This window comes from Piliocolobus tephrosceles, chromosome 1, assembly GCF_002776525.5.
Source record: "Piliocolobus tephrosceles isolate RC106 chromosome 1, ASM277652v3, whole genome shotgun sequence".
NCBI lineage: Eukaryota > Metazoa > Chordata > Mammalia > Primates > Cercopithecidae > Piliocolobus > Piliocolobus tephrosceles.
This window is the reverse complement of record NC_045434.1, coordinates 137,081,281-137,106,766: the sequence shown is the minus strand read 5'-3', so window position 1 is coordinate 137,106,766 and position 25,486 is coordinate 137,081,281. Positions and strand designations below refer to the sequence as shown.

Sequence of the window (25,486 nt, the reverse complement as noted above, 5' to 3'; positions counted from 1 at the left end):
TCTGCCTTGAGAGAAGAAGTTTTCAGTCAGATCCATGGGTCCCAGGTCAGCCTTTGGGTGATAATATATAAACACGTTAAATGTCCTTAGCTAAATGCTGTGACACCAAAAGCAAGAGGTGGTAGGGGAGGGGGGTAGGAAAGAAAGGAAGCCATCCAGAAACAGGATGTTATAAACTATGTTTGAGCTGCAAGAATAAACGATTCCAGGAAGACCCTGAGGCCTTTCAACCTAAGCCAGAAGACCAGAAAGGAGAAACAGCCTAGGGAGTGGGTAGGAGGAGACTATGAAGCTGCTCTTGGATGGGCAGTTCTGAAGTGCTTGTGAGGTAGGTGTCTGGCAGTGTGGGCAACTACTTGGGAGTCCCTTCATCATAGTGATGGCTGAGGCTGGGTAGTGAAGGTCGTTTCTGCAGGAAAAGGACCAAGCTTTGAGGACTGCTCAAATTTAAGAGGCAGATGAAAGAAAAAGAACCAATAAAGCTGACCCCAAAATTATTGAAGAAATAAGAGGAAAGCCAGGAGACAGCCCAAAAAGAAAATAAACAGGTCTCTCACATTCAAATATAGAAGCATATATAATAAACAGCAGTGCTGTTATAATCACAGTATTGGATCAGAATGAGTCCTGGAGATTATCCAGTAGGATGACATCTTGGGGTAAACCCTTGAGGATAACTAATAGTTATGGATATGCTTCTAAGAATTGAGATGCCACTGCCCTATTTGTCAGTTCCTCTCAGTTCACTTCAACTTTTAATAGTTCACCTCAACTTACTTAATAGTTCACCTCAACTATTAAGTAAGGAAACTCTTTCTTTACAGAAAACAAAGATCCTTCCCGTTTTAAAAATAATTTACATTTTGGCCAGGTGTGGTGGCTCATGCCTGTAATCCCTGCACTTTGGGAGGCCAAGGCGGGCAGATCACTTGAGATCAGGAGTTCGAGACCAGCCTGGCCAACATGGTGAAACCTTGCCTCTAATAAAAATACAAAAGAAATTAGCTGGGCATGGTGATGGGAGCCTGTAATCCCAGCTACTCATGAGGCTGAGGTGGGAGAATCACTTGAGCCCAGGAGGCAGAGGTTGCAGTGAGCCAAGATTGCGCCACTGCACTCCAGCCTGGGTGACAGAGTGAGACCCTATCTCAAAAATAAAAAATAAAATAAAAAATAGAAAATATTCACTTTTTTTCTATTCATTTCTCAGAAGCATGAAAGAGAACTGTACTCACTAACACTCAAAACCCTACTTATTCATAAAAATTTTGATCAAGACACTTTTTATCTTCAGCTAAAAGTACGTACTGCTGCTTAGAAAAACAGTAAATCACCTTAGAAAACAGTAGGGAATCAATAGTAGGGAGTCATACATGGAATGTATGTGTCCCTCCAAAGTTCTTATGTTGGAAATTAAACCCCAATATGATAGTCTTAAGAGGTGAAGTCTTTAGGAGGCCAACAATCATGAATAGGACTACTGGCCTTATAAAAGGCTGGGAGAAATTAGCCAGGCCCTTTTGTCCTTCTGCCTTCCATCATGTAAGAACACAGCAAGAAGATGCAAGCCCTTACCAGACACCAAACCTGCCAGCAGCTTGATCTTGGACTTCCCTGGCTCCAGAATTAATAGGCAGAAATTTCTGTTGTTTGTCTGTTATCTAGTCTCAGGTATTCTGTTGTAGCAGAAGGAACAGACCAAGACAACTAGAATAAAGCAGGTACATGCATTTCCAGAAGGAATGTGGAAATCTGAAAAGCAGAATGGCCTAAGTGCCAAATACTACATTTTGAAGACTTAGTCTAGGTTTACAAATAAAGGTTAAGATGATTTATAAGGAATTTAATGCACTTTGGGAGGCTGAGGTGAGAGGATCACTTGAGGCCAGGAGTTTGAGCAACCTGAGCAACATAGGGAGACCCTGTCTCTACCAAAAAAAAAAAATTTTAATTAGCTAGGTATGGTGGTGCATGCCTGTGGCCTCAAGCTGCTTGAGAGGCTAAGTTGGGAGGATCACTTGTGCCCAGGAGGTTGAGTCTGCAGAGAGCTGTGACTGCACCACTGCACTGCAGCCTGGGTGACAGAGTGAGATCCTGTCTCAATAAAATAAAATTTAATGAACTGTTTACCTCTTGCCTCTATCCTGCTCCCCGCCACCCCCTCCAAAAACACCAAACTACCAGTTTAGATCAGACTAGCTTTAGAGAAACTTAATATACTTAAAATTCTAAAAACTGAGTATCTCTATCATTATGCCTTTTCCCCCCTGCAAGTTGTAGGACATAGTTCTGTTTAACAGTTTATGTAACTTATTTCTATTACTTTAGATTTCTGGCTCATTTTCCCAACCCCAGTGCTAACAGAAAGACTTCATGCTATAAATATGTATTTTATCCTAGCAGTTTACATCTTACTATGCATAGATTGTCTCTAGAAAATGAATAGCCATGATTACACTATAATAATTTTCTGAAGAAGAATTGTAATAATTTTGAAATGTGTTCTGCAAACTAACCCAGTCTGGGAATGCTGACTTCAAGGATGCTTTCAGTGACACCTAAAAATTTAAAAATTTGGGGTCTTGAAAAGTATTATTTATAGCAAAAATATATATTACAAACTCAGAATAAAATACAGTATTCATCTACATGAGAAACAAGATTGTTTTTTGTTTGGCAGTTAGTCAATGTCACAATAAAATCATTGTCATGTATGACATAAAGGCCTTACTTACTTTCAAGTGAATTTTTAGGTCTTGGTTGCTGTACAAACTCTGAAAAGTTAATATTGTCATTATTTGTTAAGGGTCCCTGAAAGTATACTTTCAGCTCTGAGGACTTAATGACTACTTACACCCAGGGTCATAGTTACTAATTTTAATCTTTGAGACTCCCATGCCAAGCCCTAACTCTGATTCTTTTAATTAAATCTTTAAAGTTTCTGCCTTCCTGTTACTAAACAAAAGCTTTTCTCAACTTCTGGTTTTATAAAAATTTGTTGACAGTATTTTTAAAAAATTAAAAATAAATTTGTATGTGTCATTTCTAAGCAGAAATGTTCACCCTTCCCCACTTGAATGTCAGTTTCTATTATGTACATTGCCACCATTTTTCCAGTCTGTTCTTTTTCCCAAGTAAATAATGCACACGCTTGATTTACCTGGTTCACTGCAAAGATTATCTGATCATACACGTCACTTTGTGTGTACACTGCATATGTGTCATCCATTCGGTCCATATATCCTTTTAGGAAAAGGTGTTTGAATGCTATAGTATTCTCTTCCTTGAAAGCTACCACCATCTGGTTACTTAGCCCAAATAAGACCAGCTTAAAAGAAAAAAAAGAAAAGGTAAGAGGGTGGCAAATATGGGCAGAAAAAGCAGAGCAGAAGGTACAGGGGCTTGAACAACAAATAGAAGAGTTTAAAATGAATTCTCTGGGACATCAAGAAGGTTTTGCAGCAGGTGGATAATAAGTTAAGAAAGTACAAGTCCTATGACCAAACTATAGTCCTAGGTCTAATCACCAAAACCATGACAGTAAGACCAAAAATGGAGAATACCTTTTCAACTCATGTTTAAATTAAAGTATATTAACATAATGTGTCCTTAATAGTTATGCAGGATTGACCTAAGCGTTTTAAATGAAACTCAATTGTTCACACACACAAAAGGTTTCACTGCACTGTTGTCATGTTAACCTAAGGCCTTTCAATTATACCTAAAAGCTTATAATATAGCCAGGCGCAGTGGCTCATGCCTGTAATCTCAACACTTTAGGAGGCAGAGGCAGGTGGATTACTTGAGGTCAGGAGTTCAAGACCAGCCTGACCAACATGGTGAAACCCCATCTCTACCACAAATTTAAAAAGTTAGCCGGGCATGGTGGCACATGCCTGTAATCCCAGCTACTCGGGAGGCTGAGGCAGGAGAATCGCTTGAACCCGGGAGGCAGAGGTTGCTATGAGCTGAGATTGCGCCATTGTACTCCAGCCTGGGCAGCAAGAGGGAAACTATGTCTCAAAAAAAAAAAAAAGCTTACCATACTCTAAGTCTCTCTCTCATCTTCTCTTCCCTGTCACCCAAACCTCTATCTCTCTCTCTCTCTCATACACACATGCACACACAGGCACACACATGCACATACATACTCCACATGCTGTACATGCTGTAAATTGAGAAACTACACTCTTACTTAAATCCCAGAGTGAGGCAGAGTATATTTTATATGGAAGGTGGGAACAGTGTTGACCACCTATGTGCCATACACTATTCTGGGAACTTTCCTCATACTAATCCTGCTGTACATTCCTAATACACCAATTTTAGAGGTGAGGCCTAGAGAAGTTACATAATTTTTTCAAGTCACATAACTAGCCAGTTGATACAGTCAAAATTAAAACCCATGTCTGACAGACTAAATGTAGGTTCTATCTACCCTGTCATGCTACACAAAGTAATTCAGGGTTTGATCAGAAAAAAATAGAACAGACAAATCTTTTCCCCTCTCCCTTCCACATATGATCTATGGTCTGCACCCCACCCATATCATCACTCTGCACCTAACTCATTTCTGCAGAGCTTCTTTAATTGTCCTCAATAAGATTATACTTGATATTCTGGGGATTTTGCATCTGTTGAAGCTGATGACCAAACAGCCCCAAAGAATGCTCAAAGATATTCTTACCAGTCATTCAAATACAATTATGGCAAAAATACAAATATGATTATGGCAAAAATATATATTACAAACTCAGAATAAAATACAGTATTCACCTATATGAAAAGCAAGCTTGTTTTTTGTTTGGCAGTTAATCAATGTCACAATAAAATCATTGTCATGTATGACATAAAGGCCTTACTTTCAGGTGAATTTTTAGGTCTTGGTTGCTGCACAAACTCTGAAAAGTTAATATTCTCATTATTCGTTAAGGGGCCCTGAAAGTATACTTTCAGCTCTGAGGACTAAATGACTACTTACACCCAGGGTCATAGTTATTAATTTTAATCTTTCATCATAGTTATGGCTGAGGCTGGGTAGTGCAGCCACCACACCTGGCTCTCATGTGTCAGCAGTGAGCTAGGGACTGAGGATACAACGAGAGGACATTGGTCCCTGCCCTCAAAGGTTTAGTGGCAGACAGGAATAACAATGGCTGAGAGAAAACTGTTGTCATTCAGAGTAAGCCAGGTAGTAGGAAAAGAGAAATTGTTAGTAGGATGTCTACCATTGTAAACATCTTTCTTTTGCTGCTGCAGACACAAAACCTCCAATTTAACCGAAGGACCACCTCCTTTTCCCTGAGAGAATCTGTCACCATTTGCTCACCTCATTTGCCCAATTACAAAGCTGTCTTTATCTACTATTTGTCTGATTGCTCTGATATAAATTAAGGAAACATCACAATTAAGAAACCCTCAGTTCCTTTTAAAAACTTACCTAAACACCTTTTACATGCTTATTTCTAGCAGCTTTAATATCTTAAACCATTGGCCAGTTTTCCTTTGATCACCCTAGTAAACATAGGAAGGTTAGATGAGCTCCCTAAAAATTAAGAAGTAATTACGAACATAAATCTTAGAGAAAATAAATCTGAGTTTGAATATCAGTTCTACTCTTCTAGTTTCCTGACTATGATAGGGTCCTTTTCCTTACCAAGCCCCTCATTGTTCTCCTCTGTGAAATGAGGATACCACTACCTACCCTCCAACTTGTTTTAAGAATTGAGTATGGGCCAGGCACAGTGGCTCACCCTGTAATCCCAGCACTTTGGGAGGCCTAGGTGGATGGATCACCTGAGGTCAGGAGTTCAAGAGCAGCCTGGCCAACATGGTGAAACCCCATCTCTACTAAAAATACAAAATTTAGCCAGGCGTGGTGGCATGTGCCTGTAATCCCAGCTATTCGAGAGGTTGAGGCAGGAGAATCACTTGAACCCAGGAGGCAGAGGTTGCAGTGAGCTGAGATGGTGCCACTGCACTCTAGCCTGGGCCACACAGCGGGACTCCATCTCAAAAAAAAAAAGAATTGAACATGATGACATTTATAAAATGTTTAGCCTGGTACACAGCAAACACTCAAGTGGCACCTATTATTATTCTAAGTAGAAAATATTCATGTTCAATTGATACAGGCTTTTCCCCTTTATAAGAAACAATAGACATAAACTTTTCACTATTGTGACACACCATATTATCACTCAGAAGTTAAGAATTTCAATTTCAACTTGCCAAATATTTGGCTGAGAATTGAACATCCATTTTCAGGGTGTATAATAGAGAGAATGCCTGCCTTCAAAGTCTTGACATTGCCACTGACTAGCCATGTGACCTTTTTTTTTTTTTTTTTTTTTTGAGACAGGGTCTCACTCTGTCACCCAGGCTGGAGCACAGTGGTGTGATCACTACACCTGGCTAATTTTTGTATTTTTTTGTAGAAATGGGTTTTCGCCATGTTACCCAGGCTGGTCTGGAACTCCTTAGCTTAAGCAATCCACCCACCTCAGCATCCCACAGTGCTGCAATTATAGGCATGAGCCACCCTGCGTGGCCAAGCCATGTGACTTTAAAAGAGCTCTATGAATGTCAGCTTCCTCTTCTGTAAAATGAGCCAGTAGGAATGTTAGAATTAAATGAAATAATGTACTGGAACAGGGTAGTCACCAAATGTTTGTTTCCCTTGATACAACATCTAGCATTAGAAACAAGCAAGAATTCTACCAACTTCATATGATTGTAGAAATTGCCTTGGTTCCCTAACAATCATAAGCATTTGTTCTCAATAAGCAGTTAAAATTAGTAATATCCTGTTTTTTTAAATCTCTCCTTCAATACCAATTGTTTATTTACTTAGGCATTTTTCACCAACTTAGGAAGAGTAAGTAATAATAAAAATAAACCTATCACATCGATTTTTCTCATTAAAATCTGATTTTATTTTGCCCTTTGCTTTTAGCAAGAGATAATTACTCTCACCAACGGGAAAACATATTTTCATAACAGTAAATCACAACCAGTATATATTAAGAATCACAAAATATGGTTCCTCCTTCCCCCATAAAAATATTAAAAGAAGCCAAGGAAATAAGATTTAAAAGCTCCCTTTGAACTAAAAAGAGGTCCTGTGTTTCACTAGCTCCTGCCACTCCTCTTCTGTTAGTTAACTTCACATTCTTCCATTGCATGGGTCTCATGATCACAGGGTGGTAAGAACCTAAGAATTTGCCTGTAGCAGGAGCCCTTTAAGTTTCTGAAGAGAGAAATTCCCAGGAAACTAACTAGGAAGGAAAAGAAAGTCCTAATATTGGACAACACTAGTTTCCATGGCTTATTTAGAAACCAGCTGAACCTCTTTATTGGAAGTCAAATATTAGTTTTCCTTTCCTGAAAACTAATTAGATTATGTGACTAAAATTATAACCAAGGGAAAGACGAGAAGAAAAAAACTAAGAAAAAAGAAGCCAAACTCTTTCACAAATGTTGATTGAAGACAGAAGGGTCTAAGATTGTATGTTTTCTTATCTGTTACTGTTCTACATTATGCATGTAGTTAAAAGTTACATATATTTAAAAAACAAAAACACTGTCCATAGTTCTCTTTATTATTAAAAGAGGATTTCACCAAACTCAGGATCTGAGATACTTACCTGGATAGTCACCATTGCAATTTTTAGAATTTGTATGGCAAGTTTCCATGGTTTTCTACCTCGAGCCCAGAACTTCTCACAGGGATTCATGAAAAAAAATTTGAGTTTTCGCCTCATCTGGTCTTCTAATAGAAGCTCCTCAGATGGAGATGTATGCTGGTTAAAATTGCAGCGATTTTCCTCTTCATGAGAGCTGCAGCTACTTATAACTACCTCAGGATTTGCCATCTCTAGAGGAAAAAAAAACAACCACCAACATTTCCATTTAGTGAGTAAAGACACAAGTCCATATTCTTTGATACTGCAGGAAGAAGCCGAAATAGAAGTTCTGGTTTCAAATAAGCACCATTGCTCTAAACTGCATTTTAGATGTTTACAGAATCAGTTCTAATGTAAGACATCCCTTTTTTATTTCTTTTAATTACAAAGTGAATTTTCACATAGTTCAAAGTCACCAAATTCAAGAGCTGCTCCCAATAGTAAAAGATTATATGTACATATATATATAATGTATATGTTTTCTGCCTCACTCAGTATAGTTAGAGCAGGATCAGAGACCTGAGGACCAGGGGCAAGGACTTCAGAGGGTACGTGGGCCTTGAAGTTATATGAAAACTTTCATGTATGTGGCTGTGGACACTTTTTCCTGGGAAGTAACTAAAACTTTCACAGATTATCAAAAAATGTTTAAAACCACTGAGTTAAAGATAGCAGGGTGTAGTGTAAAGAACCAAGAATCAGTTTGGTTTCTAATCCTGGTTCTATAACTTGACATTTCTGCAATCTCAAGGAAATCATTTAGCCCTTCTGAGCCTCAGTTTCCTCTCCAGCAATAATGGGAATAACAACACCTACCCTTCTACGATTGTAGCCAGAATTAAATAGTGATGACTGTAGTGACCATTAAATAAAACAGCAAACAAAGCATTTGCATTGGGTCTAGTGCTAAGCAGACTCACCTGCCTAACACCCACAGCCGATAAAGCGGCTTCCTAGAAAGGTTCTTTAAGGGGCAGTATGTGCCTCAGGAAACATAACTGTTGTACAAAGGGGAAAGTAGGCCCTCAATTTAAGCGTAATTCCCAGTCTGTGGCATCACTTGTAAGGACTTTTTATTGAAGGCCTTATATTTATAGCATATTTTCAAAGTACTTCATATCTATTTGGGGAGGCCGGTGTGTTTGAAAAGGGTTGGGTTGGGCTGGTTTGATTGTCTTCAGAATCAGCTTTTTCAAATTGACGGAGAAGTCACTCTAGAGACTGGGATGGGTCTTGGATTTTCCCTCAGACTAAGACTGATATTATACTATGGAAACCTGTTCAAAGTAAAATACCCCAAACCATGAGTAGGGTTCTTCCATACAGAATAGAAAGGCAGGCTTTATTTGACATTTTAAGAATAACATGTACTCAGCAATGAAGGAGGAAAATTGCAACCTGCATTCATACAATTTCTTACAAGTCACTGGTTAGATACCATGCTGCTTTCCAAGTCTAGAACCTCACTTTTGATTCCAATTCAAGCATTCTTAGCAAGCCCAACATCTCCGAACAATAGATACTGGCTATAAAGAATAGCCATGGGGAAGGTTTTTAAACTCTTGATTAATGAAGAGATTAATAATGATACTGCTGGATGAATAAACCATAAAACATATTTACTGTATGGCATATGCAGTACCTTCAAAATGAAATAATTATGATATAACTCATTAAAGTGTGGCTCGTGTGTGTTAAAATGCCTGTCAAAGCATAAATGCAGTAATTCTTAGGTAAAGGCATAAAGGAAAGAAAATTATTAATAAATTAGGATTTTCACTCAACAGTTTTACTTCCTTCAAAAAGGCAGGTTTTTTTTGGGTTTTATTTTATACTTTAAGTTCTAGGGTACATGTGCACAACGTGCAGGTGTATTACATATGTATACATGTGTCATGTTAGTGTGCTGCACCCATTAACTCGTCATTTACATTAGGTATATCTCCTAATGCTATCCCTCCCCTCTCCCCCCTCCCCACAATAGGCCCTGGTGTGTGATGTTCCCTTCCTGTGTCCAAGTGATCTCATTGTTCAATTCCCACCTATGAGTGAGAACATGCGGTGTTTGGTTTTCTGTTCTTGTGATAGTTTGCTGAGAATGATGGTTTCCAGCTGCATCCCTGTCCCTACAAAGGGCATGAACTCATCCTTTTTTATGGCTGTGTAGTATTCCGTGGTGTATATGTGCCACATTTTCTTAATCCAGTCTGTCACTGATGGACATTTGGGTTGATTCTAAGTCTTTGCTATTGTGAATAGTGCTGCAATAAACGTATGTGTGCATGTGTATTTATAGCAGCATGATTTATAATCCTTTGGGTATATCCCCAGTAATGGGATGGCTGGGTCAAATGGTATTTCCAGTTCCAGATCCTTGAGGAATCGCCACACTGTTTTCCACAATGGTTGAACTAGTTTACAGTCCCACCAACAGTGTAAAAGTGTTTCTATTTCTCCACATCCTCTCCAGCACCTGTTGTGTCCTGACTTTTTAATGATTGCCATTCTAACTGGTGTGAGATGGTATCTCATTGTGGTTTTGATTTGCATTTCTCTGATGGCGAGTGATGATGAGCATTTTTTCGTGCAGGCAGGATATTTTAACCAGCATTTAAGGAGACTTTATCTATAAGACTTAAAACACAGATGATTTCATGTTCACCAAAGCTCGCATATGAACACCAACATAATGATGAAGCTGTTAATAATCAAGCATGTTGGTGAACTGTATATTGACACTAAGCCCTTTCCACTTTGATACAGGGAAAATTAAATTTTAAACAAACTAGCCACACACCATGTAACAGTAACCCATAGGAACAAAGAGAAAACAAGCCAGCCAGCATCTATTCAGCACATCACAACGAGTTGTCCTGGAAGACATTTCATTCACCAGGACCGGCTGCTGACCTTGGAAACGTTAGCTTTACCCAGTCTGAAAAGCACTTCCGAGGGTGCACTTTTAAAAACTGCAAACTTTCGGGAACCCCAGCAGCTGAAGGAGTTATTCCCAGCCAGCCACCTTTGACATTCACCGGGAGCACCGCTGCTGGTAGGCAAGGTGGGCGAAGGGCCCCAGCAGGAGAGACTACCCGACTAAGGGGCCATCCGGAGAGGCTACCGAAGTATCTATCAGGCATGCTTTTAGGAGCAAACGGACACACACAGGTTACCTATTACTGGCGGGCAGAGGCTTGACTGGAGGAAGCTGTAGAAAATTGGAGAAAGCCCCGGACTGTATAAATAGGAAAGGCCTCGCAGTCGGCGACAAAGTTAGGCAACCTCGTTTTTTCAGAAGCGCTTTCCCACTTCATCAGACACAAAACTTTGGTCTCACCAGTCTTTCTCTTTTTTTCTTTTTTTTAAACAAACAAACAAACAAGGGTTGACACTTATGTCGGGTAGTCTGTGCGAGAAAGAGCCGGAGGGCTGCAGCGATGTCCCGGAGCGGTGGCTGCCATCCCCGGGCACTGCCCTTGAACTCAGACGGCCGTAGTCCGGCTGGTGGCTGCTTTCAGTCAGCGCAGCGACCCGGGCTTGATCCCCCACTTCCAGCCGCCCCCACCTCTAACACGGGGAGAGTCCGCCTTGAGAGGGGCCGGCCGAGCCGCCTCAAGGCCATCTGGAGCCTCGGCCGGTATCAAAGCCTTCCAGCAGCTCAGGGGCTCCGGGCGGAGGTGGCTTCCAGCCTTCTGAGCCCTGGCCACAGGTGGGCGGCGGCCTGGAGGGGGACTGAGGAGCAGAGCACCCCCACCCGCCCAGCCCCGGGCAGGCCTGGCAGGCGCGCACCTCCACTGACCTGCGGGCGGTGTGGGGGCGGCGCGGAACAGCTGCATCTCGCGCCCAGCTAAAGCCCGCCTGCCCTCCATGGCGCCGACTGCCCCGCCCGGCCTGGCCCTCCCGCGGCGTCCCCGACGGCTCGCTGCCTCCCGACCTCCCGGACCCCCCCTGTGCGCTGCGGGCGCCGTTCCCTCGACACTCGACGCCCCGGGGCGGCGCCCGGCTGGCTCACCTGGGGGGCAGCGGGGAGCGGCCGCAGCTCCGGTGTCCGCGGCGAGAGCGCAGGGAGAGTCAGCCAGCGGCTCCAGCAACCTCGAGCCCCGCTCCGCCCAGGGTCAGAAGGGAGGAGAGCGCCCCGTCCGCCGCCCGCGCATCCTACCGTCCCCGCCGCTTTAACCCGTGACCCTACTCCCGGCTCGGGTTCCCGCCGCGCCCTGTCGGGGGCCGCCTTTCAGGAGCACAGGTGGGACGCAGGAGGCCGTCCGGAGGAAGCCGGCGTTGTGCCCGTTCTCTGCCACCCCCACCCTATGACTCCCTTCATTTTCTCCCTGAGCAACCCGTTCCGCCCTGCTCAGGTTTGCCCGCTTTGCTCAGGAGCTGCCGGGGGGGCCACCCCCTCCTGGCCGAGGCCCCTCGGGTGGTTGCCGGGCTCCGCGGGTGCGGGATCTATAGCTCCTAGCGCCAGTGAGTGTGAGGCCCCGCTGCAGCCTCCCATTGTGATGTTTGCATACAAGGTGAAATCTTGAATGTCTTGGAGTTTCAAGCCTGAACCTTGTTCCCTCCCTGGGTCTCTTAGTTTCAGACAAGTGCTGTGAAATGAGTGGACAGTGGACTAGACTCCTCTGTAGATTGGGGGCTGGGGCAGAAAGAGCCCTGGGAAGCTTTTCCAAGAAATGTAAATAGAAATACCTGAAGTAGACTTTGAACCGTAATCTTTTTCTTCATAAATTATCCTTAAATGTTAAACCTAATACCCCTTATCAGGATTGGATCAGAAACTTTGGTTAATTTTAATTATAATTACTTTGGATTCGTTCTGATTTTTAATTTTTACTTATTTTTTTTTTTTTTTTTTTTTTTTGGCCACGGGTAAGTTGGTAATGGTCACTGAATTTCCCTACTAGGGTATTCCTGAAATTAGGTCGATACCTGGCAAACCTTTTATAAAACCTGTTTTCAAATCCTAAACCAGTATGCATGGATTACTAATAAATTTTTGCAACAGGGTACAAGAATTTTATGCTGTTGATTAACCTGGATCCCACATACCGTGAACAAGGTAGGTCCCCGCATACCGTGAACAAGAACAGAAAGGATATAATTGGCACAATTCTCAAGTGCAATTTGGGAAATACAATGTAATCTTTAATTCACATATGCCTACACACGATGTAACGCTATCTCCTTACTTGATGGTAAGAGTTTGAAATGCTTGATTGTTCAGGAACAATCTGAACTTTGTAGAGGTTCACAGTCATAAATGATGGCCCTTGCTTAACCCTCGTTTTAGCTGAGTTATAAGGACTAGTGAACAGAAGAAGCCAGGGTTTGAACTCAGGCAGGTGAGGACCCAAATAACCTTCTGTGCCACTTATTGGTTTCTAGGGAGCTACTTCTCTCAACCCCTTTTCCTTTTATGTGCAATCTGTAAGGTTAGCCGAGAGAAAGAACGAGAGAGTGAGTGAGAGAGACAGACAGACAGACAGACAGACAAGTTCAGGCAAGCCTTTATTCAACCTCCCGGCTGCTCCATTACAGATAGAGGCAGCCCTGAGCTTACAAAATGGGGGAGAGAGACCCTGTGGTTGTTTGTTGGTTTACTCTGCCACATATCACCTCGTGACGTTTATGGTACCGGAGGTGTAGGTAAAATTTGTTTATGCTTCCCACGACCTCCCACTGTGCGGTCCAGATGGTTTGTAATTGGGTTTGCTTTATAGCAGCAAGGCCTGATAGGTAAAAGTCTGCTGGCTTCACCGCGGTGCCTAGATAAAGGCTTAGAAATGTAAAAAGGTTTGGGGGAAGGGGAGGGGTGACACGGAGAGGTTTGCGGGGGTGGGGGTGGGGGTGTTGGCAGTACCAAGAAGGTTTTTTGGGGCAGCTTGTCCCTAACACAATCTAGCTAATAAAAGGAATGGTGATTTTTAATTAATATGATACATGTAAAGCACCCATTACTGTATCAAGCATATGCGATGTGCTTATAAATGCTGACTCCCCCTTTTTATTGGAAGACTTAATGAAAATATCAACCATGTTCATAAATTACAAGAATCAATATTATTAAAATGTCAGTTTTCACCAAGTTCATTTATAGATTCAACCCAATCTCAATGAAAATTCTAGCCAACTGTTTTGTAGAAATTGACAACCTGATTCTAAAATTCCTATGGAAGCAAATGCAAAGAATCAAGAATAACCAAAGCAATTTTTTAAAAGAAAGATAAAACTGGAGGATTTATCCTACCTATATCAAAAAGTTATTTAAGCTAGACAACTTGGTACTGATGAAGAGAGACATATAGACTACACATAGGCAATGGAACAAAATAGAATCTGGAAATAGATTCACACATATATGGTCAATTGATTTCTGACAAAGATGTTAAAACAATGTAAAAGGGAATATTAAACCTTAACAATCAACATAATGATTTTACTGGCTTAAAGGAATATATTGACACCAAGTCAAAAGAAAGGCAGGAAAGCTGACATGAAAGGTTTACGTAAACATTCCTGGAAAGCAGGAGAGGAGTGCATAAAAGAGAAGCAGTTAAGATCTTATCAGTCAATCTTGCTTTTAACTTTTACAATATTATAAGTGTGTGTTTCTGGACTTGTCAGTGAGTCATTCTTGTAGATAAACATCAATACATTTATACTCATAGAATACATTGTGTTAATCCAATTAATGGTATTGCAAGAAATAAGTGTTGGAAGCAAAACATGTCCCTACATTGCTAATTTCAACATATGATTCTTTTTTTTTTTTTTTTTTTTGAAACAAGGTCTAGCTGTGTTGCCCAGGCTGGAGTGTAGTTGCTCAATCTCAGCTCACTGCAACCTCTGCCTCCCAGGCTCAAGTGATTCTCCTGCCTCAGCCTCCCGAGTAGCTGTGATTTCAGGCACATGCCACCACGCTCAGCTAATTTCTGTATTTTTAGTAGAGATGCAGTTTCACCATGTTGGCCAGGCTGATCTTGAACTCCTGACCTCAGGTGATCCGCCCACCTTGGCCTCCCAAAGTGCTGGGATTATAGGCATTAGCCACCACACCTGGCCTCAACATATGATTCTATGTGATGCTTTTGATGTTGCTAGAATATCCAAATGGTATATTACTATTATAACACATTTTGGTGGACAACCGACTACGTACACAACACCTCTCCTAAGATTGTAACAGAGTTGAAAAACTCCTATCACCTAGTGATGTGGTAATGTCACCGCAATAATGTTGTAGAGCAATGCGTTATCTACCTATTCATGGGGATGCTGGTGTAAATAAACTCCTACTGCACTGCCAGTCTATAAGAGTGTAGCACATACAGTTATGTGCAGTACATAATACTTGACAATGATAATAAGCAACCATGTGATTGGCTTACATATTTACTATACTATCATCATTATTTTAGAGTATACTTCTACTTGAAAAAAAAAAAAAAAGCCAGCTGTCAAATAGCCTCAGGATGTATTCCAGAAGAAGATGGTGTTATCGTAGATGACAGTTCCATGCCTGTTGTTACCCCTGGACATCTTCCAGTGAGATAAGATGTAGAGGTAGAAGACAATGATATTGTTAATCCTGACCTTGTGTAAGCGTATGCTAATATGTGTGTTTTTGTCTTAGTTTTTAACGAAAAAAAGTTTTAAAAAATTGAAAAATAGAAAAAAAGCTTGTAGAATAAGGATATAAATAAAATATTTTTGTATACCTGTACAATGTGTTTGTGTTTTAAGCTGTGTTATTACAAAGGAAAATTTAATCATTTTAAAAGTTTGACCGGGCACGGTGGCTCACACCTGTAATCCCAGCACTTTGGGAGCCCAAGGTGGGTGGATCGCAAGGTCAGGAGTTCGAGACCAGCCTGGCCAATATGGTGAGACCTTGTCTCTACTAAAAATACCAAAATTAGCCGGGCTTGGTGGCGGGCGCCTGTAGACCCAGCTACTCTGGAGGCTGAGGCAGGAGAATCACTTGAACCCGGGAGGCCGAGGTTGCAGTGAGCTGAGATTACACCACTGTAGTCCTGCCTGGGTGACAGAGGGAGACTCTGTCTCAAAAAAAAATAAAAGTAAAATAAATAAATAAAAGTTCATACCATTTCCATTGTGCAATGAAAAATAAATAAATGAATAAATAATTTAAATTTTTAGGCCAGGAGAGGTGGCTCATGCCTGTTTATCCCAGCACTTGAGAGGCCAAGGCAGGAGGCTAGCCTGCTTGAGTCCAGGAGTTCGAGACCAGCCTGAGCAACACTGGGAGACCTTATCTCTACAAAAATTTTTAAAAATTAGCCAGGGATGATGGCATGTTCCTGTAGTCCCAGCTACTCCAGAGACTGAGGTGGGAGAATCACTGCGTCCAGGAGGTGGAGGCTGCAGTGAGCCGTGATTATGCCACTGCACTCTAGCCTGGGCAACAGAGCAAGACCCTGTCTTAAATAATAGTTTATAAAATAAAAAACTTACAGTAAGCTAACATTAACTTATTATTAAAGGAAAAAAAGTTTAAAATAAATTTAGTGTAGTCTGTGTGTTTATAATTTAAGATAGTGTACAATAATGACCTAGGCCTTCACATTCACTCACTGCTTACCTACCGACTTACCCAGAGCAACTTCCATTTCTGCAGGTTTCATTCACCATTTTGGCTAGGTTTCATTCATGGTAAATCCCCTATACAGGTGTACCATTTTTAATCTTTTTTTTTTTTTTTGAGATGGAGTCTCATTCTGTTGCCCAGGCTGGTATGCAGGGGTGTGATCTCGGCTCACTGCACACCCCGCCTCCTGGGTTCATGCCATTCTCCTGCCTCAGCCTCCCGAGTAGCTAGGACTACAGGCGCCCGCCACCAAGCCTGACTAATTTTTTGTATTTTTAGTAGAGACGGGGTTTCACCATGTTAACCAGGATGGTTTCGATCTCCTGACCTTGCAATCCACCTGCCTCAGCCGCCCAAAGTGCTGGGATTACAGGCATGAGCCACCGCGCCCAGCCCCCATTTTTAATCTTTTATATCATATTTTGACTGTTTTATTTTTTCTATGTTTAGATATGCTTACATACACAAATACTAAACACTGTGTTCCAGATGCCTACAGTATTCAGTATTTCACCATTTTGGCTAGTCAGGAGCTGGGTAACCAGAGCTCTGACTCTCAACCTGAGACCCACACACTCCTGGACCTGCACAGCAGTATGTCAGGGGCTGTGCAAAACCACAGGATGAGCATGTCACAGTTGCCTAAGGTTTCTTTGTGTTTATTCAATTTTCTGTCAATTTTAGTTAATAGTGGCTTTAGACATTTTTTAAAAAATTGAAACAAACATGAATTCATTGCAGAGCCAAATGCAAAAACTTCATAAATTCTTTATATGAAACCAATATATATCTCAGTTGCAGGAGTCTATTTCATGTTACAAACCTTCTTTCCATCAACCTACTACTCACTCCTGGCCCCTGTGATTTCCTGCTCCCTGGCTGTTATGGGTCTTCAATTAAGAAGCAGTGGACTAAAATGTGGGTTGGGCTGGGGATGGAGGCAGGAAATGAGGTTAGAAAAATAACTAATTACCTTTCAGATTTATTTCCAGTGTCTTGCAGAACCCTGTTTATACAGAGTTTCATATGCCAGCTTGAGCATATTTAAGCAGGGTGATGTCAGAATTCAAACTATGATTTGGAAAATTCTGTGGCAACTTGGCAAATAAATTAGAGGGAAAGAGATAGAACAAGTCAAAAGACTATTGCTACCATCTAGGTGAGAGACAAGACATATCTGAAATAAGGCAGAGGCAGAGGATGGCTAAGAGAAAATAGATTATTTGAGAGACAGTTAAGAAAGAAAAATGACAGGACTTAATGATATGTTGACTGTGGGAAGTAGAAGAGGAGTCAAGGATGACTTTCACATTTCGTTTTGCAACTGATGGACAATGACAGTATTACCTAGGGTAGGAAATAAAGAAGGAAAAACAGTTTCCTGAAAGAAAATGAGTTGACTTTGGCTCTGCTAAGTTGTGGTGCTATGGCAATTCATTCATTCACTACATTTAATCTTTATTTAGCATCTATTAAACAACATGAACTGAACTAGACAGGTAGTTGGAAATGTCCAGTAGCTAGAGGAAATTCAGGTCTGGAATTTAAGAGATATGTTAGGCTGAGAATGTAGAAATGGAAGTCTGGCATGTTTAGTGGTGATGGCTGAAGCTAAGGGGAATATATGATGCTGATGCCACCAGGAGAGTGCGAAGAGTAAGAAAAGAAGACTCAAGACTGAGCCCAGGGGAAAACAAATCTTCCAGTGCCTGGGAGTGGACAAGCTGGAAAAAAGTTGTCAGAATGTTTAGATAATACCTCTTTTTCCGTTTTTTTTCTTCATAATTTGTATTGTAAAATTTATTTGAATTTTGTGAACACAAACTTTTCAGAAATTTGAAAGAATCTATATGATCTTTCTGCACATTATGTAAAAATCTTCATTCAGGATTCTTAAAGTCTCATATGTTATAAATGATCAGCCTCTTCCCAATTAATTTAGACCAATTACAGCAGTCAATTACATTGCTTTATTAAATTCTGTCAGTTTACAAATTAGGACGTTATTATTATTATTTCTTTATTTATTTTAAGACAGATCTTGGCTCATTGCAACGGTCACCTCCCAGGTTCAAGCAATTCTCTTGCCTCAGCCTCCCGAGTAGCTGGGACTGACAGGCACGCACCACCATGCCCAGCTAATTTTTTGTATTTTTAGTAGAGACGGGGTTTCACTGTGTTAATCAGGATGGTCTTGATTTCCTGACATCGTGATCTGCCCGCTTCGGCCTCCCAAAGTGCTGGGATTACAGGCGTGAGCCACCGCACCAGCCCCCTAAAGTCTCATATGTTATAAATGATCAGCCTCTTCTCAATTAAATATTTTATTTAAATTGAGTGTAAAAATTAATTTAGACCAATTACAGCAGCCAATTACATTACTTTATTAAATTCCGCCACTTTACAAATTAGGCAGTTAAAATTTTTTTTAAGGGAAAGGAGGAGAACAGTGTTCAGAGCGTTAAGCTTCACTGTATGAATGAATCCCACAGGACTTCTAATCACAGTTAAAATGAACCTTGGATTACTCACGGATTCAAGTTTCTTCCCCGGAGACTCATACTTAAGCTTGAATCAAATTATAAACAAAAGGTATTCTGACAAGAGGGAAATGTAACCCATTAGGGTTCTGGGGCGCCCACGACACTCAGTGGAGCGCAGCTTCCTCTCCACTCCCTAGGAGGGCCCTGCTCCAGGGTGGGCAGGAAAGCTGCCTGAAAGGGTTCTGAGTGGGCAGACTTCTTAACATCTCCTCTCCTGGTTCCTAGGGTCCACGTCCCAAAAGATTCTTCTCTGGGTGAGATTGCGGTGGGTGTGAGGCATGGACCGAGCTTGTCAGACCTGGGGTCAGGCCGGGCCACTGTCATCAATATACCTAAGCCACAAAACTCTTTCCTTAGTAGTGGAAAGCTGCTGGCCTCACCCGTTAGCGTTAAGTGACGTCACATCGTGGCAACCAATCACAAGCCTGCTTTGAAAGAGACTGTTAGGAAGCGGACACTGTATTGGTAGAGGTTCTCTGTCAATCTCGCAGAGGACTCGCCTCTTTTCTCTTAGCGACGGATGCGTCCTAGCAACAGTCGGCAGAGTTGCTGCGGCTTGTGCCCTTGCGATTTGTTATTCTGAGAGAGGAGAGTCAAACTCCCACCTCCAGCTCTGGAAGGAGCTTTTCCCGAGGGCACTACAAAGAGGCTCCTTTTCCTTCAGATCAGCAGTATCAGGTAAGGGAAACTCTGAATGGGAAAGGCGGCGTGGAAAAGAAGTATTTTACTCACTCTTTCAAGGGTATTTGAACACTCGCTGTGTCAGCAATGTGCTAGGTTAGTGGCAGTGAAGACTACAAAAAATACAAGTCTTTCCTTGCTTTCAAAGAGCTTCCAGCCTAGCGAGGGAGACAAAAATAGCAACGAGAGAGCGGTTAACGACACTCTAAGAACTTTGAGGGCATTACTGTCTTGTTCCCATGTTACATATACCCAGTGACTATCATATTGCCTAGCACATGATATTAGGAGCTCAATAAACCATGACTGAGTGAGTGAATGAATGAATGAATGCCAAAATAGCCTGATTCTGATTATCCGTCTAGGGGCGGGGGTCAAAGAATAAAAGATTAATGTGGGCTGAAATAGATTACTTCAGGACTATTTAGAAAGGGCTGGAGTAGATAAACAGTGAGGAAGATGAACAGGGAACACAAACTCTTTGAAAGTAAGGATATTGTCTTATTCCCCTAGTGACTAGTTTACCTAGTACCTAAATTGCTGCTCAATACTTTCTCCTTCTTCTTGTGTATGGTGAATGCTAAACGAATTCACAGCAATCTTTTAGGAAGCTCTGAGTTTGTAGCCCCCTGCCTTTGCAGAGACCTGACGTAATTACACATAGTATGACTGGAAAGTGTCGGGGAGAACAAGATTGTTTCAGCCTGAGTGACGAAGTCAGGGAGAATTCAGGCTTTACGGAAAAAGTTCCTATTGACCTTGAATGATGAGTAAGATTGAAACAAGCAGAGGGATGCCTGTATGGTGTGGACCAGAAGCAGCAGGAGGGGTGGGAGGGAAGACCATTCTGCAGAGAGGGAGGTGGGAAAGTCCTGGACTGTTTGGGAATGAATGGAAACCGTACCAGGCTGGAATAGAACTGGAAAGGTTGACACGGTGAGGCAGACTGTGAAGGTGTCGAAGGCCATACTTATATGAGTTCGGACTCCATTTTGTTTTGCAAAGTCTGGTGTGTAGACCACCAGTGCAAGACTGTCTCACAATGCTTTTAAAAATACAGAGTCCCAGGCTCACCCCAGACCTCCAAAATCAAAGGAGGTCCAGGAATGCATTTCAAATGAGCTCCATTTCTACAATCTGGAAGAGAATGCTACTGTGAATGATAGGGACCCACAAAAGTCATTATACAGGGAAGAGACTTGATAAGAGATGCATTTTTGAAGTGCTCTGAGGTTGGCCTCTTGAGTAGTTGTTCTGGTTAGAACAGAGGCAGAGAGGCCAGTTAAGTGTCCATGATCTAGGGCAGAGGATTCGGGGAGGAGAATCTGTGGATTTTTAAAATTACATATTTATTTACACTAACCACCGATTGAAATGTATGCAATTGGTAACAAACCACAGTAGTATTCACAGGCCTGTGATTTTGCCAGCAACTCTTTTCATATTACATTATAGAGATTGCAAATATATTATTTATCCTCATCATTACCTCACAATTAAGGTAGTTATTAGAACCACTGCTAGATTTTGTTATTTAATGTGTTAATAAAGAAGTACAAATTATTATATCATGATTTAAAACATATTTTAATACCTATATTTCCATAGAATCTGTCTTCTTTGTAATTCCATGTTTTTATCTGATGCATGGGCTTCACCAGGCTGCCAAAGGTTCATGGCACAAAACAGGGTTGGAGCTCCAGTTTTGGAGGACATGTTAAAGACCTGAACCAGAGGAGGCTGTGGGAGAGAAGGGCTTGGAATTCAGGAGATATTTGGAAGGGAGAAGTAATAGGATAGCATCTACTCAAATAAGCGAATATTCAATCTTGGAAAGAAGTGGAAATAGTTATGGAGGGAAAGAAACGAGAGAATAGACTAATAGACATTGTAGGAATAGTTGTCTCTAGGGGTGGATGTTGTATACTTGCCAAAATATGGCTGAAGGGCCCAGGAGAATCTTGAAGCTTAACCAGGGTCTTAGTGAAGATTTACTGAGAATCAGTAGTTCTTGGAGACACATTTACCAGAGACCCAAGACGTTAGTCTTGGGTTTTATTCTAAATCTTTGTTTGTTTGTTTGTTTGTTTGTTTTAAAAGATATTGCTGGAGAAGTACCTCACACCTATAATTCCAGCATTTGGGGAGGCCGAGGCAGGAGGATTGCTTGAGGCTAGGAATTCCAGACCAGCCTGGGCAACGAAGCCAGACCTCATCTCTTAAAAATAAAATAAAAGATCGGGTGCAGCAGCTCATGCCTATAATCCCAGCACTTTGGGAGGCCAAAGCGGGCAGATCACCTGAGGTCAGGAGTTCAAGACCAGCCTGACCAAGATGGTGAAACCCCGTCTCTACTAAAAAATAAAAAATTGGCCGGACACGGTGGCTCACGCCTGTAATCCCAGCACTTTGGGAGGCCAAGGTGGGCAGATCACGAGGTCAGGAGATTGAGACCATCCTGGCTAACATGGTGAAACCCCGTCTGTACTAAAAATACAAAAACTTAGCCAGGCGTGGTGGCGGGCGCCTGTAGTCCTAGCTACTCGGGAGGCTGAGGCAGGAGAATGGTGTGAACCTGGGAGGAGGAGCTTGCAGGGAGGCGAGATCGTTCCACTGCACTCCAGCCTGGGCGACAGAGCGAGACTTTGTCTCATAAAATAAATAAATAAATAATAAAAAATAGATAAAAAATTATCTGGGCATGGTGGTGGGCACATGTAGTCCCAACTACTTGGGAGGCTGAGGCAGGAGAATCACTTGAACCCAGGAGGCAGAGGTTACAGTGAGCCAAGATTACGCCATTACACTCCAGCCTGGGTAACAAAGCAAGACTCCATCTCAATTAAAATAAATAAATAAATACATGAATAAATATAGAAAAATGGAAGGCCAGCATGATGAGCTTGTAAATTATTTGGGAAGAGGAAACAGGATGATGATCACCTAGATGAGGTCAGCTAATTGAAGAAGATCTGAGAAGATAAGACTTTTGTAAGGAAGACTCCAGTTAAAGAGAAGGTGCCAGTGCTATAAGGTCTTTCATAATCAAGATCTCTTGGCTGGGAATAAGCCACACATACACACAGGCAACAAATGAGAGTATGTAAACAGGTGTGTGTTGTCAACCTAGATAGCAAACAGAGAGGAGGACTCTCTAAAATAAAATGTTTATTTGGGAATACACATTACAATGGGAAGACACATGCAGTGGTAAACTATATGCATATTCAGGGAGATAAAAGAAGACAAAAGTTTTTAAAGGAAAAATGAGGAGGATTATATCATTGTCTGCAGATAGTTATCCTTGGCTAGAGAATCAGTGACAAGGGTGGCACCAGTCTGAGGTTGGACAGGCAGTTCCTGGGCAGATATCCTTGCAGAAGTATTTTGTGTGTGTGTGTAGAGTGGCAATGACCTTTATGCAAGGTTGTGGTTTTGTATAGTCTTTTGTGATAGTTCTTGTTATCTGGCATTTGTGACATACACTCCCTTCATGGCCTTCCCTAGCTCTGTTTGTCAGGGTTTTTAACACAAGTGGCTCCATACTGATTCTGACAACTTTCACAATGCATTACATGAATAAAGTGAAGAGAGGCAATTAATAGCTGTTTAAATCACTGTATTATGACAATTTAATTTATGTTACTTATGCCTTCATCTTTGGTAGTTAACCTCCTGAATAATAGAAGCATCATAAAAGGATACAGTCATGGGCAAGTTGGAGAGTTAGTTTGGAAGCAGATCGTAGACAGCTGTGAATGCAGTGGTCCTCGTAATCAAGTGGTGCACCATCACAGGTTTTTATCTGTTATGCAGGGGACTTACCCAATGTCAACCTCTAATGTCTGTTGCGGTTAACATAGAATCTAGAAAATGTGACCTTTGTGCATTGATGGCAAAAGGTGTTCTCAAATGGGTAAATTAATTTACAAAGAAAATAAGTAGTTTTAATATCAAAAATATTTTTAATAAAAATGCTTAAACATTTCTAAGTGTTACCTTCCAAAATTTCTATTTTGAAATCCACTCAGCTCTAGTGGTTTGAAAACCAGTCAAAACACAAGCCACTGGGTTAGGCATAACCTTTATTTTAGGAGTAGATGAAATATATATATATTTTTTTAATTGGAATCTCACTTTGTCACCCAGGCTGGAGTGCAGTGGCACAATCTCGGCTCACCACAAGCTCCATCCGCCTCCTGGGTTCACACCATTCTCCTATTTCAGCCTCCCGAGTAGCTGAGACTACAGGTGCCCACCACCATGACTGGATAATTTTTTTTTTTTTTGTATTTTTAAAAGAGACGGGGATTTCACTGTGTTAGCCAGGATGGTCTTGATCTCCTGACCTCATGATCCGCCCACCTCGGCCTCCCAAAGTGCTGGGATTACAGGCATGAGCCACCGCGCCTGTCCTCTTCTGCTGCTCTTAATAATTACAAATTGATTTCAGCTGGGAACAGAAAAAATGTTATGCACATTTCAAAGTAATCTTAGTAAAGTAGGATTGGGTATTGAAAATTTTTTCATAATCTTTTAATAAGCAACTTAATAGAAAAAGGTTTGTTAAATATAACACATTCATGAAATATTCAATTAATTTTATGAAAAAAACTTCAGTAAGTCCTGCTATAATTTGAAAGTAATATCTTTTATTGGGAATTTGTTTTTAAAAAGAAAGATCTACATAAAAAATAAACCTTGAATAAATGTGTTTATTGAAGTTATACAGAGTATATTATTCATTTGGTTTCGATACCCCCAATTAAAAGTGATTTATTTTCTATACATAATGTTGGTAGGATTTTTATTATTTACAATTACTAAAATAAACTGCAAAATTTTGCCTGAAACTGAAATACAATATAAGGTGGCTCCTCCCAAAGTAACCATTTTCCTTTCAGTTTAGACTATATTCACCTGGCTCACTTCCGCTTATGAATGTTTCTGTCTGTGGTGCCTAGAAATTGAGATATTATGCTTTTTAATGAAGAAGAATTAAGACCCCTAAAAGCCTTTAGAACAACCTGGTCACTAGTACCTGGTCACCAGTCACTAGGTCACTTTGCCCTTAGTCACCAGTCAGTAATTTAGACAGTAGTCAATTAACGTTTGTGAAAGTAGTAAATGAGCAGTTCAGGCAAGGCAGCATGCATTAATGTACGTTCCAATTTTGGTGCCTAATTTATTGCCGAAAATTTGACTTTGGTTTTCCCTGAAAACTGGAAACTCAAATTATCTACAGGGCATTTAATAGCAGCATTTGAAAAGAACAGGACACTTGTTTACTTTGATTATTTGGAGGATGATTATAAACTGATATTCAAGTTTAATTCTAAGGCAGCACTTCCTAATTCCTGGAACCTGTGGATATGTTACCATATATGGCAAAGAAGTAGAGTCACAGATGAAATTAAGATCGTGGACCTTAACATAGGGAGATTATCCTGGATTATCTAGGTAGGCCCAATGTAGTCACAAGGGTCCTTAAAAGTGAAAGAGAAATGAGAGGTCAGAGTATGTTATGTAAGAAGGACTTAACTCTCCCTCTGACTCTGAAGTTGGAGGATGGAGCCACAAACCAAGAAATGCTGGTGGGCTCTAGAGACTGGAAAAGGCAGGAAAGCAGATTCTCTCTTAGAGGCTCTGGAAAGAAAGGAATGCAGCCCTGCTGACTCCCTGGTTTAAGCCAGTGAGACCTGTGTCAGACATCTGAACTACAAAGCTGTAAGATAGTAGATTTGTGTAGTTTTAAGTCACAAAATTTGTGGTAATTTGTTACAGCATTAAGAGAAAACTAATACAGCATGCATATAGATTATTCCACAGACCATTAGGCAGAAGCCTTTCGTTTAGACTGGAAATTCATAGGCTAAGCATGGCAGAAGGGAAGGAGGACCAAGGAGTTATAAATCTAAGTTTTTTTTTTTTTTTTTTTTTAGTATGTTCACTGTGCTAGTTACAGGGGT

The 25,486-nt window shown here is 41.2% G+C and overlaps 2 protein-coding genes across 3 annotated transcripts in view; one reads left to right on the top strand and one right to left on the bottom strand.

The window, feature by feature from the left end:
• MCOLN3 (mucolipin 3) overlaps positions 1–11,842 on the bottom strand; it is a 29,801-nt gene extending 17,959 nt beyond the window's left edge. The window contains exons 1-3 of one of the 2 annotated variants that reach the window (XM_023207365.3): positions 11,698–11,796; positions 7,647–7,876; positions 3,161–3,328 (exon numbers count right to left, since the gene is read on the bottom strand). In XM_023207365.3, coding sequence (XP_023063133.1) covers positions 3,161–3,328; positions 7,647–7,874 — 396 coding nt within the window. In that variant the 5' untranslated portion in view covers positions 7,875–7,876; positions 11,698–11,796. Of the gene's footprint in view, positions 1–3,160; positions 3,329–7,646; positions 7,877–11,697 lie in introns of both variants that reach the window. The other variant, XM_023207375.2, reaches the window with a different exon arrangement.
• A 150-nt stretch (positions 11,843–11,992) lies between these two features.
• WDR63 (WD repeat domain 63) overlaps positions 11,993–25,486 on the top strand; it is a 76,292-nt gene continuing 62,798 nt past the window's right edge. The window contains exons 1-2 of the mRNA XM_026454717.1: positions 11,993–12,199; positions 19,368–19,555. Of these exons, the coding sequence (XP_026310502.1) occupies positions 11,993–12,199; positions 19,368–19,555 (395 nt within the window). The remainder of the gene's footprint in view (positions 12,200–19,367; positions 19,556–25,486) is intronic.